This window comes from Rhinolophus sinicus, chromosome 16 (genome assembly GCF_057876585.1).
Source record: "Rhinolophus sinicus isolate RSI-liver-muscle chromosome 16, RSI-T2T, whole genome shotgun sequence".
NCBI lineage: Eukaryota > Metazoa > Chordata > Mammalia > Chiroptera > Rhinolophidae > Rhinolophus > Rhinolophus sinicus.
This window is the reverse complement of record NC_142516.1, coordinates 32,493,174-32,506,495: the sequence shown is the minus strand read 5'-3', so window position 1 is coordinate 32,506,495 and position 13,322 is coordinate 32,493,174. Positions and strand designations below refer to the sequence as shown.

Genomic DNA, 13,322 nt, shown 5'->3' with positions numbered 1-13,322 from the left:
TCTATTTTGGTTGGCTTCTACGTACTACGTGTTTTTATTTATGCTTCTTTTATCTCCTTCTCTAGTGCACCATCAATGTAAGCTCATTGGGGACACAAGTTTTTTCCTCTTTTATTTACTATATTTCCAGGGCCTTATACAAATGCTTGGCATAGAGTAGGTGCTCAATATTAGTTAAAGAAATGGATGAGTTAATGCTATCCGTTCTCCAGCTTGGCAACCTCATTCTGATCCCTGGAACATTTTTATATACTTTTTTGATTATTACTGGTACTTCTCCAGCACGTCACTGTTCCCTGACATGGTATGCCCATTGATTTGACACCGTGCCATTGTTTATGTTGTAATCTCAGCCTGGGAAGCCTCTGTACGCCCCACCTTCCTGCTGGCTAATTTCTGCTCATCCTTTGAAACTGTCTGCATATCACCTCTTCCAGGAAAATTTCCATAAACAGCCCCCAAGAAGAGGTTAAGTGCCCTCCTGTGCACTTTTACTTACTTCCTCTATTTAGCTCTTATCACATTGCTTTTAGTGACTTTTTATTTTACTGTCTACTCCATGATTCTATGAGCTCCGTGGGAGGCAAGCCTGTGTGTTGTTCACTGCTGTGTCCCTAGCGTCTAGCACATAAAATACTCGGATATTTGAATTGTTGAATGCAAGACTCAGCTCAAAGTCATTTTTATTGCGACCCTTTTGGGGACTTTCTCATCAACTATTCTTCGTTTTAGGAGGCATTCATTCCATGCAGCTGAAAGGCAATGAAGGTCGAACAGGCAAACAGGGCTATAGCAGGTTCCCAGATGGGTTGGTTACCCCTTAAAGATCTAATCAACAATAACAGGGCACATAGAGGGGAGAGTTTATCATTTGCTTTTGACATCTGTTATATTAGCTTTGCGCTTTTGATAAACACAAAGCACCTCCTCACGGATGGAGCACACCCCTCTAAAAACCTTCCCTCTAGATTGTGGGCATATATAGAAATTATCTATGAATTATGCGGTGATGGGAGGACGGGTGGCTCAGTTGGCTAGAGCGCGAGCTCTGGGCAACGGGGCTGCCAGTTCAATTCCCACATGGGCCAGCGAGCTGCGCCCTCTGCAACTAGAATGAAGTCAAGGAGCTGCTGCTGAGCTCCCGGGTGGCCAGATGGCTCAATGGGTTGGAGCGCGGGGCTCTCAACCACAAGGTCGCCGGTTCAACTCCTCAACTCCCGCAAGGGATGTTGGGCTGCGCCCCCTGCAACTAGCAACTAGCAACGGCAACTGGACCCAGAGCTGAACTGCACCCTCCACAACTAAGATTGAAAGGACAACAAATTGACTTGGAAAAAAAAAGTCTGGAAGTACACACTGTTCCCCAATAAAGTCCTGTTCCCCTTCCCCAATAAAATCTTTAAAAAAAATTGGAAAAAAAAAAAAAAAGAATTGTGCCTATGGGTCCAAAGTGCACTGGATTCCTGGCCCCTGCTTCTTGTACTATCCTCATGTCCACATTGCTTCTCTGGGCCCAAAGACAACACGGGAAGCCATAAGATTCAAGCCTGATCTTTACCTTCAATGCACCTTAGAAGAGAGTCTTCCTTTTCTGCTCAAGTCCTTTTATCTGTAGACCAGCATGGGGCTGAAAGAGTTGTAGAGAATGCTGACCCATCTGAAATAAGGGTTTAAGCTCTTACACCATTTGGGAAGTACTACCTCCTCTACTCTCTCCATCATATTACCACGTTGAAAATAAATAGGCACAAAAAGAAAAGAAATAGACACAAACAGATGGTTCTTTGCTTAGAGGTATATAGTATATTTGGAGAGTGTCCTGCCTCACCTGCACTTTAATGCAAATGATGACAACAGCCTTTTTCATGGGGATGCAGACATTTGGGAAACTATGAACTCCTTTCTGGACTGGGTATTCTCTTTGCACAGACCAGTGCCTTATGCTGAGGTGAGAGTTGGGACCTGGGATGGATTTTCTGGTTGAGTGGCACAAGTCAGCTGAGGAGAGTTCTTGGAGCTGTTGTGGGGAAGGCACTGGAACCAGGAGTGGCTAGACTGAAGGGATTATTGATGGAGTTCATTGTCTAGGCACTGGAAGGCATCAAAGAAGATCCTGTCCTCATCCTCTGTTGTCTTCTCCAACTTAGCTTGCTTCACAGGGCCTTTGGTGGGGGGTGGACTCTTCTCAACCATTTTTATCAAGGTTTTGGCCACGGTCTCATCCTTAGAGAGGAGAATGGATTCCTTATGCCCTTGACCTTTCACCTCAGGGTTACTCCAGCGCGGAAAGTGCTTCATCTTATTTCCCAAGCCAGCTTCGGTAGCTTCTGGAAGGGTGGGGCTCTTGTGAGTATGAGCTGCCTTTACCAGACCCTATAGCTCTTGGCTTTAGAAAATGTGGCCCTGCAAAGTTTGGAGCTGAAGAATGTTTTCCCCTTAAATATGAGACTTGCAAAATTTGGCCTGGCAAATCATGGCCCTTTAAATTGATCCTGTAAAGTAAGGCCATTTAAGCTCTGGGTACTCCAGATCTGGCTTTCTCAGGAATCCTTACTTGGGTGAGGTGTTTCAGCTTGCTCTAGCAGCCCTGCAGACCATTCTTATCTAGACCCTTTGCCCCCAAGGAATCCTGGAAGATGCTCTAGGAGTTCAAGCTGAGGGAGAAGCTGGTTAAGGTGCTGACAGGGAGCAGTAAGCTGAGAGGATGGAGACGGTGGCTCTACAGATCCAGAGAGATCCTTGCTAGTCCCGACTCATTCAAGGCAACGATCTTGGTCAAACTAAAATTCTACCCGAGAAAGATTCTGGAGATACATTTGGGAAGACAGAGGCTCAGGAGGTTCTACTTAGAAGTGTCCCTACAGCCTCTGGAGAGTGGATGTTCTCTCAGGTGGGAGAGAGCCTCAACACTGCATCCCCTTCTCTGTGATTCTCTGCTGCTTTGAGTTTCCGTGGATCCTCTGTTTTCTCTGCTGAGGCAGGGAGTTGTCTTCACGCTTGCAGAGACTTGGGGCTACGGGGTCTAGAACTCCTCCAGGCTGAAGTTGTTCACATTGGCCTCCAGCTGAATACAAAGCCCCTGGGCCTCTGTAATGTCCCCACAGGTTGTGAGGTCTTTTAAGGCCCAGTGGGCAGAACCATAAGGACTGCTCTGGAATTAGCTTGCTTTTGGTTCTGCTGCACTGCCTTAGTTTAATTGCAAGTTCTTCTTTAAGGTGGACCATTCTGGGGCACATGGGATGCCTGGTGCGATGGGGACTTCCTGGGGTAACGTTTTCCCTTGGTATTTTCTTTTTAAAACTTGGTTCATTTTATTAGTTTAACTTTGTTTGAATAATAGTTGCTGTTGTTTTTTAAAATACGGAATGCTTCATGAATTTGCGTGTCATCCTTGTGCAGGGGCCATGCTAATCTCTGTATTGTTCCAGTTTTAGTATATGTGCTGCTGAAGCGAGCACTTCCCATGGTATTTTAGACTCCTAAAGGACTCCTAGACACAGATAATCCTTGGGACAGCCACAGTTTGTTCCCTGGACTCCTTTGTCATTATGAAACCTCCCAAATGTATCTCCAGGTGTTTCTTTTTTCAGGTAAAAATTTAGTTTGGCCAGTATAGGTGTCTTGAGTGAGTCGGGGCTATCAGGCTGTGTCTGGCTCTCCAGAGGTATCATCTCCATCCACCTGCACTTCAGTCTGGATGCTTGTGCACTGTCTGCACAAGTTTCATTGGCACCTTGACAGCATGGCTCAGGACTTATGTGTTGCTGTTTAGGTGAGATTGAGCCAGAGGCTCTGTTGGACTTCCCACAGGTCCAGGCACAATCTCTCTGATGGCTGCCTGGCTAGTGATTACTGGAGCCATGGCCTTGGCGAGAGCTATGTAATAAAGAGCTAGAAGCCCTGACAGGAAGGCCAAAACTTGTCCCCAGTTTCTCAGTGACCTCTGGGAGGGCACCCACACAGGTGCCGATCAGGGAGACCAGTGATAGCATCTGGTGAGGCTTGTTGCTGCTGGTCAAAGCCTGTGTTCAGGGTGTCACTTCGTGATCCATGTAAGGGCTCATTGCTGCCTTCATGTCTAGGGACTTTCTTTCCAGTGTGTAAGAGAACTGAATTGCTTCTAGGGCCCCTGGACTGCTGCCAACCCAGTGATCTAAAGTCCCACCAGGACAGATGTGGGCAGGGACAATGCCCTAGCAGATCTTCCCACATTTGTGGTCAATGTGGCTCTGCAGCATTGCCTTGGCCTGGGCAAGCAACTGTGGGCTGGCCCTGCTGCCACAATGGATCAGAACAGGTCCCTACCCCACTGGCATTTAGGCCTGCAGGCTTGGGAACACTCACTGTGCTGTTCCAGGGCAGGAGCTGCTGGTCATCAGGGGACAGAAGCAACTGGGGCACCAGAAATGGTGAATCGACCTGATGAACCAACCACTTTTGAAGGTGGAACTCCAGCAGCTCTGGGCATGCTCCAGGGAAACACTACCTGCCTCTTCAGGACTGAAATAGGCTTTGCCAGACAGGTAGGCCCCTGGGTGTCAGGGGATGGGTTACTTAACATGTCTCAGGGCTTATGTTATATAGCTCTCTGCCTCTACAGATATCTCTGGGCAAAAGCTGGCAAGCCCCACTGAAGCTGGAGCTGCCCTGGCAGGAGGTGTCACTCCAAGTCTTCACACTTGGCCGGAGTTGGAAATGGGACATTAATATGGGCTTGCTGATAGTCAGACAAAGATGCCCAAACTCAGAAATGTGGGAAGAAGGTGGGGCTAACTGAGGTGGAGGAAATTCTAGACAATACAGAGACTAAGAAGAAATCATTGAAGGAAAAGGGTCTGGGGTGCCCCTTTTGGTGGAAAAATCTCCAGGGCAAGCCAGGGACTCATTGTGCAGAAAAGAGGAGCTACAGATAACACAGTGAGGCCTCAGTGTGTCCCCCAGGCAATGGACAGAAACCACTTAGTCACCAAAGGGTGGTAGAAGGTAGAACAAAAGCCATAGAGTTTAGGATTTGTTTCCATTGATATTTGCTCTGGGTCCATAATGGAGCCTTTAAAAACCCAGAAAGCTTGGGTGGACTGGCTGATCTCCCATGAATCCCAGGTCAGGGAGATAAAAGCCCATTTTTTCGAAAGAGGCCTTAGAGATAGCATTATGATGAAAGAAATGGTTGATTTTTCCTCCAGGCTTGGAAAACATTTGGGGCAATATGGCATAAGCTGCCATTGGAACTCTTCCACCGATCTTGAAAGCCCTCAGGAGTAGAAATGCATGCATTTATATATCTCTACTTAAAGATACCCCACAGCTTTTATGACATAGGAATAGTAGGTGACGGGAATGTAGGGCCATGCGGTGTTTTAGGTTGGTGAGCTCCGGGTTCAGGTAAAGAAAGGGAATCAGGTATTGGAGGGCTGCTGACCTTGTTTCTCCAGGGCACATTCAGAGTTGCTATTCTTGTCTTGATGGTTCATAGGAATCCTACACTCTTCGAGGCTTAAAGAAGACAGAGCTCCTGCGTCCCAGGATACACCTAGTGCTCGAAGTCCCTGCCTTAGCTTGTGTTCAGCCCGGCCATCTTGGATGCTGACTGCATCTGCTGACTGGGCAGCTGACCGGGTTAAGGATGTCTGATCCACTAGTTGTGACATTGAGATTGCAGGTGGAAATGAAAGCTCTTGGGAGTGCTGGGACAAAATCTCTGGGCAAGAGGAGCCCTGCGGTGGCCCCAGTGAACGGGGAGAGATCGGGGTGTTCTCACCCGCCAGCAACTGCTGGATCTCCAGAGCCGTGGCATTGCAGGTTTGGCAGCTGGGGTCTGCGCACAGGAGCCTCCGCACACTTCCCTCCTGAGGAAACCAGCTCTGGCTGCGAAGGGAAACATGGCAACTGTGAATGATGGAGTACATGTGCCTCTTTGGAAATGTGTAGCCTGGAGATTAGCCCTGCTCTCTCTAGTCCTGCTAAACCCTGGGGTGTGTACCCCCTGGGTGTTTACTCGTCTGCCTTTCTTCCTAAGGAAATGCCAGGTGGCAAGTTACGGTGTGCTGCGCTGAGGGTCGAGCTTGTTAGGCAAGGTCTCCTGCAAGCCATGGGAGCACAGGGCCACGAGGGACTGGGAGGTGGGGTTAGTTCTAGGTTGACTTGTGTTGAGAAGCTGAACCAGAAGATGGGTCAAGGGATGGGGAAGCCAATGGTTAGCTGATGGGGCATCACCAGGTGGAACCTGGAGCCAGTCTCGTTTGGGGCTAAAAAAGCCACAGCCTGGTAGTATTTCAAACTGTGCAAAATGAGGTCCTGGTGGGAACTCTGCTTTCTGGGGACTATGAAGTGTACACAAAATCTCTTGGGAGAGAACCCCGTTTTCTAGAGGTATTAAGAAGAGGATTTGATGGTAAGGTCCTGGGTGAGGGCTGTCCCAGGATCGGAAGACGGAGCCAGAGGAGGTAATATAAGCAGTGTTCCGGGTCTGCCCTCGAAAGGGTATAGCTCTAAAGAGAACATGACAATGGTGACTTATCTACCCATTCTGTTGATTGGATAAGTTGTCTTGTGGCTGAGTGCAAACCCTAGGAGAGGCCTAATGAATTATACGCTAATTCAAATCCTGAATTCCAGGAGCACCGTGAGCCTGGCCCAGAGCAGAACTGGGAGCCTCCCCCCTTCTGAGATGTCTAATGCCCCTCTGCCCTGGTAACCCTCCCAACAAGTGCTCCAGCCTCCATTGGGGCTGGTCCCCTCACTGCCACCATCCCTCTCCTCATCCTTGCCCCAGGCCAAGCAGAGAAATCATCGCAGGCCAAGCTGGGAGCTGGAAGACTATACAGAGCAAGAGATCACCTTTTCATGACAGAGAGCAGTTCTGAGGGCTTCTCAGCTTCTTTCCAGGAAAGTCTCCTAGCTGAGAAACCAGGACACAGTGTTATATGGAACAGGAGAGGATTCAGGGATATCCTATAGGCAGCTGAAGGCCTTTGAATGAGAGGAGACTGAAAACCCAGCAGTCAGTGCTCTAAGGCACGTCTGCATACAACTGTACCAGTTACGATGTGTTGTCCCTGCTCTCATCTCATTACATCTTCACAACCACGCTGTGAGTGAGGCAGGCTCTTGAGATGCCATTTTATGGATAACAAGACTGAGAGATGACGTGACCTCTCCAGGGTCATAAAACTAGTAAATGACACAATGAAGGACTTCTGACCTTCTTCCTCATTCTTCATTCTCTGGGGCAAGGTGGAGAATTTTGGAACATTTCCAAGTTCTGATTTCCCACCCAAGAAAGTCTTCAGGGAGAATTTGTCAACTTGGGGAATTGGAGCCTTCAGTGGTTAGAGCACCTGGCTCCAGGGGTCAAAGAGGGAACGGGTTCTATGGGAACCTCGCCCACAGTGGAGGGGAGTCAGAGAAGAAAGTGGAACTTTACCTCTTGATGGTCTATAGATTTGTTTGACTCTCTGGTGATGCTAAAGACAAAAAGTTAGAGTGAAGCTGGGGCACTCTTTTCTTTTCATGTCTAAAATGAGACAAAGCCCGCAAATATTTCCCCAACTTGATCGGTATGCCAATTTTATACAGTAGTCTCCTTTTCCCTACTCTACATCTTTCACCCCATCGTTTCCTTTCTCGTCTTATTTCTGATTCAAGGCTCTTCCATATCTCCACCCTCATTCCCTGTACAAATTCTGTGGAGAGATCAGAATGAGATAGGAGAAAAAGTGGAACAGATTAAAGGATGGGTGGTCTAGTAGGCAAAGGACTTGAGCCATCTAAATGTCTACCAACAACTAGAACCACCTAAATTTGGAGCTGTTCTGAGATGCAATGAGAAAACCTCCAGATTAAAGCAAGGAGTAAGAGTAACAAGACAAAACAGGAGGTAAAATCTTGTTTGAGGCTTAATCAGTTCAGTCATGGTCATTGGGTTTCCCTACCCGGCAACAGCTTCTGTTAGGTCCCAACCTTAATTCTCGGGGGTTCTTTTTCACTTGCCAAAGAATTAAGGCAATAATAATGATGGAGCCATAAGTGTACAAAGGATATCCAATATCCCACGGAACAAAGATAGGGCTCAACATAATCTAAACCTCACTAGCCATCCTCTTCTTAGGCTTTCAGAGTCTGGAAACCTAATGCCTTTATATTCTAGACCTTGTCATCTCTGCCTCACAGAAGATGGAACCAGATGACCAGACTGCATCACAAAGCCCTCCTGTTTCCTAAGGTACGCAGAGCATCGCAAGCCATTATCTGACAGAAGCTCGTGTGATTCAGTGTTCAGATGAGATTGTCTGGTTGTTTGTATGGGTTGCAGAGCCTAGGCTTAAAGGTGCCAAGGTCATGGGCAGCATATATTCTTTCATAGTCTTTCTATTCCCTATACCCTGATGGCTCAGCTCTCTCCTTTAAGACAATAGTCTGGCATCTATCCCCAGAAAACTGAGTCGTTATGTATACTGCCTGCCCTGTAAGAGAGGTAGTGGCTAAGTCAGAGAAACTTCGTGAACTACGTCACCTGTAGTGGGGAAGGTAACTAGAAGACACACAATAAGATAGGGCACGCAATGTCTTGTTAAGTCTTGGAAAGTGAGGGTTTTGATGTCACAGGCAATAAACAGGTGGTCAGTATCAGGAGTTTGGGGAAGAGGACCATGTCCGATGTGGCAAGGGAAGGACGTAGCTGCTATCCTTTTAAACAACTTTCTAAGTTATTTAAAAGAAAGACTCTTCCCAGTCTGTGTGATCAAGCTTGAGATGGGCGGGAAGAGACTGTAAACATTGCCTTCCAGGGAGGCACATGAAGGAAGCTCACTTCTGATCTTGATTTTCCAGATGGCCTCTACAGATCTTATAGCATCCTGCCTATTCATGGAGATGGATTATTGGCAAGACTTGATTTACGACCACAAACTTGTGGCTTTTTGGTTGATTCCATCATGGTTGGAATACGTGGCTAAGTGTTTTATGAAAATCTGAATTTAAACACCTTTAGGCAGGGCAAGCTTTTTCCTGTCCAATTTCAATGGTTAACAATTAATGTTAACTTTATGGCCCCTATTGACACTGTGATATACCTCCAACATTCCAGGATTTCTGCTTTTCCTTAAGCTTTTCTGCTTTTGCCTCGATGAGAGTGGTCCCACAGCTCAAAAATTCTCAATCCCGCCCTCCACAACTAGATTGAAGACAACGAGCCGCAGCTGAGCTGCCAGTGGGCAGCCAGATGGATCAGTTGGTTAGAGCGTGAGCTCTCAACAACAAGGTTGCGGGTTCAATTCCAGCATGGGATGGTGGGCTGTGCCCCCCCACAACTAGATTGAAAAGGGCGACTGGACTTGGAGCTGAGCTGCACCCTCCACAACTAGATTGAAGGACAATGACTTGACTTGGAGCTGATGGGTCCTGGAAAAAACACACTATTACTCAATTTAAAAAAAAATTCTCAGGCCCAAACTATCTGAAGAGGCCATTTGGACCTGCCTCCAGCATCCAGTCCTCGACCAAACAAGTATGGCGAGTACTCAATCTGTTCTCTCAAGACACTTAAAAATCTAGTTTCAAAGACAAAAATCTAATTCACATGAGTCAAGAACCACCCTTAGCAGGGGTTGGGGAAGAGGGGAGTAGGGAGTTGTTACTTAGTGGGTACAGAGTTTCTGTTTGGGATGATAAAAAAGTTCTAAAAATAGTGGTGGTGTCGTGCAGGAGACCCTGCTCGCTGCGCCATTTGTCGTACGGGGCGGCCTACGGGGACTCTGGTCCTGCTCCCCACACAAGAACGCAGGACATGGTGAGGCCAAAAAGGAACACCCACGGAGCCATAGATAGGGGAGTCATACTAGTATATTCTCGCTGGCGGCACTATACTCTCACTGGAGGCTGGATCCACACTTTCCGCAACCCGCCATCCTAACTGCAATCCGCTCTTGCTAGCTCAGCCACCATCTTCTTGCCAGCCCCCATTTTTTCTCTTTTTGCTAGCGTAGCCACAGCAGTTATATTAGTGGCCAATGGCTCACTGGTTACAGCTGACGGCCAACTAGCCACAGCTGATGGCCATCCAATCACATTGATGGCCATTTACTACCTGAGCCAGCACCTTTCCACGTGAGGCCGAGAGCCTGGAAACTGCTTTCTAGGGCTCTGTCCCCACAGGGAGTCATACCACTATAATCTCACTGGAGGCTCGAGTCACATGACCCGCAACCTGCTGTCCGCTTTTCTGCCTGCCAACCCACCGACTGACTCGACTCAACTCTCCAGCGCAGTCGCGGCAGTTATATCAGCAGCCAACTGGCTAACCCGCTACAGCTGACGGCCATCTACTACCCAAGCCAGCACCTTTCCACGTGAGGCCGAGAACCTGAAAACTGCTCTCTGGGACTCTGTCCCTACAGGTGGTGTATATACACTTAAATGTACACTTAAAAATGGTTAAAGTAGTACATTTAGTGTTAAGTGTATTTAACCATAATTTTAAAAACAAAAGGCAAAAAACCCTCAATCATTAGCATGACAGACTTTTTATTAGTTATAAGGAAGAATATCCTGAAAATGATTTGATAAGGAAATGAATTAGTGCATGTTTTTCTTCAATGTTCTTTCACATAGAACAATTTTTTAAAAACAAGATCCCTACATTTAAGATAATTTAAGAAAATCTCACCCTGAAGATGGGATGAATTTGAGCCATTTCAACATCTTTTCTGAACTTGCAAATTCCATAATACAGGAAAGAGCACTGAATGACAGGTTAGCAAAAACCAATTAAAAAGCAGCTTGCATCAGCTGTTTAGTAGCAGGTCAAGATACCTACAAAGTAGCTTGAATATTTTATTTTATTATTCCTACCCAACCTGCTTCTGCTTCCTGCAGCTGCTGCTGCCCTCTACGCTGCTGCAACAGTCTGTCTCCCATCAACCTGACCAGTGTGGTGCTGCGTGGTGTTTGGTGTCCTCCTCCCCTGGGCTCTGAATATATATGATTATAAACTGTTAATCTCATAGGTCCAGTGTCAGCCATCCCCAGAACCTTAGGGTGGGACTCTCTCCCTCACCAATGGGAGAGAAGGTGAACAGAATACTAGGTATCCTACCCAGCCAGCTCTGGCTTCCTGCAGCTGCTGCTGCTTTTTTGCCTCAGTCTGCATTAGCCTGGCCTCTTGCCCCAGGCAAAACCATCAAATTCTACAAACTTCACACCTGCTCCAACCAGTGCACTTAGCTTACCGATATCCCACAGTCACTATCATCCCATTAAGCCATTAAAACCAGCTGCTGCAAACTCCTCTCTGGCAACTCACCCGGCCCTTGCTCCTCTCAGATCGGAGGAGTCAGAACCAAAGATAATCTTATGCCTTTTTGCAGAATTGTTCTCAAGTACAGGTTTATTTGTTGATTGGGTACTCATTGACGGAAGGTGCTTGTGTGGATAGGTCAATGGGATTGAAATCTTTTTGAACAAGGGCACACTCACATAATGAATGTGCTGTCTGTCATTTTTAATAACGTGGGTATGGATCTTCCCATTTGCCCTTCCTGCCTCATGGTTTATAGTGAACTATAAGCAAGGGAGACGAAGTACATGGGAAGCCCCTGTGGACTCTGGAGGACTACACAACTCTGAAAGATTCATATTCATGTGTTTCTAGAAAACTTGCTAAAGCTAGACCCTGCTTCCACAATAACGCTACAGCACCACAATCATTGTAGCAGTAGAATTTCCTCAGGGAACTGTTCACAGTTACTGATTCATATGTACCATGGGTCATATCCCAGCCCCATAAAGAAAAACCCTGACAGACATGCCACTGATGTGAGTTGTCCCTCCATACAAGCCTCATGAGGGAGTTTTGCTGTGTCTCAATGTCAGAAAATAGTACTGAACTCCTTAGATATGTCAAGGTGCTGGGACAGAGACGCTGTGGGGGCAGAGCCCCAGAAAGTAGTTTCCAGGCTCTCGGCCTCACATAGACAGGTGCTGGCTCAGGTAGTAAATGGCCATCAACTGTGATTGCATGGCCATCAGCTGTGGCTAGTTGGCCGTCAGCTGTAACCAGTGAGCCATTGGCCACTAATATAACTGCTGTGGCTACGCTAGCAGAGAGAGGGAGAGAAGAGAAAGAATGGGGGCTAGCAAGAAGATGGTGGCTGGGCTGGCTTGTGTGGATGGCGGTTTGCGGACAGTGTGAATCCAGCCTCCATTGAGAGTATAGTGCCACCAGAGAGAATGCAGTGGTATGACTCCCCTACCTATGGCTCCGTGGGTGTTCCTTTTTGGCCTCACCATATCCTGTGTTCTTGTGTGGGGAGTGGGAGCAGAGACCCCGCAGGCCTCCCTGCATGACAGACGCATAGCTGCTGCTATTGAGCAGCAACATTTTTATACATGAACATTTTTATTAAAGCCCGAGAGCTAAGACTTCCAGAAAGTTGGACGAGAAACCTCAGGGCAGTACCAGGCAGCAAGGCCACCAGCGCTCAGGCCGAGTACACAGAAGTGTAGCAAGCAGCCAGAGGCACTAGAGGGCAACACAGGCCCACTCAATGCTCCAGCTCCTGAGGATTCAGTAACAGGTCATCCGCCCCAGTGGCTCTCCAATCCTGGCCTTACATCACAATCACTGGTAGGCTTGTAAAAATATACATTTCCTGGCCTCATCCCAGGCTTAATGAATCAGAATCTTTAGGAGCAGGGTCCAGCAATCTATATATTAATTGCGAATCAAAAATAATCCTCATGGGTGTGTATTTGGAGCAATTGGCCTCCAAAGAGCAATAGTTCTCCCTTCCCCCAGTTTTATTGAGATACAATTGACATACGCTATTCTGTTAGTTTAAGGTGTCCAACATAGTGATTTCATATATGTACATGTTGGGAAATGATCACCACAATAAGTTTAGTTAACGTGCATCACCATATATGTTACACTTTTTTCTTGTGATGAGAACTACTCTCTTAGCAACTTCGAAATATACAATACAGTATTGTTAACTCTAGTTACCATGCTTCACATTAGATCCCTAGAACTTACTAATCTTATAACTGGAAATTTGTACCTTTTGACTCACCATTTCCCCCACCCCTGCCACCGGCAACCACCAATCTGTTTTCTGTTTCTATGAGTTCAGGTTGTTTTTTGTTTTGTTTTGCTTTTTTAGATTCTATTATACATGTAAGTGAGATCATATAGTATTTGTCTTTCTCTGTCTCATTTATTTCACTTAGCATAATGCCCTCAAGGTCCATCCATGTTGTTGCAAAAGGCAAGATCTCCTTTTTATTTATGGCTGAATAATGTGTGTGTGTGTGTGTGTGTGTGT

The 13,322-nt window shown here is 46.9% G+C and overlaps 1 protein-coding gene and 1 non-coding gene across 2 annotated transcripts; both read right to left on the bottom strand.

The window, feature by feature from the left end:
• Positions 1-1,796: 1,796 nt before the first annotated feature.
• SPATA31F3 (SPATA31 subfamily F member 3) lies at positions 1,797-8,078 on the bottom strand. Its single transcript, XM_074330665.2, has 5 exons — positions 7,935-8,078; positions 7,427-7,466; positions 6,841-6,901; positions 5,762-5,868; positions 1,797-2,327 (listed from the first exon to the last, which is right to left on the bottom strand). Exons 1-5 carry the CDS (start codon positions 8,076-8,078, stop codon positions 2,065-2,067), a joined length of 615 nt encoding a protein of 204 aa, XP_074186766.2. The 3' UTR covers positions 1,797-2,064.
• Positions 3,355-3,458, bottom strand: LOC141571474 (U6 spliceosomal RNA). The gene has a single exon (XR_012496202.1). It is a non-coding gene; the product is annotated as a U6 spliceosomal RNA (small nuclear RNA).
• Positions 8,079-13,322: the final 5,244 nt, after the last annotated feature.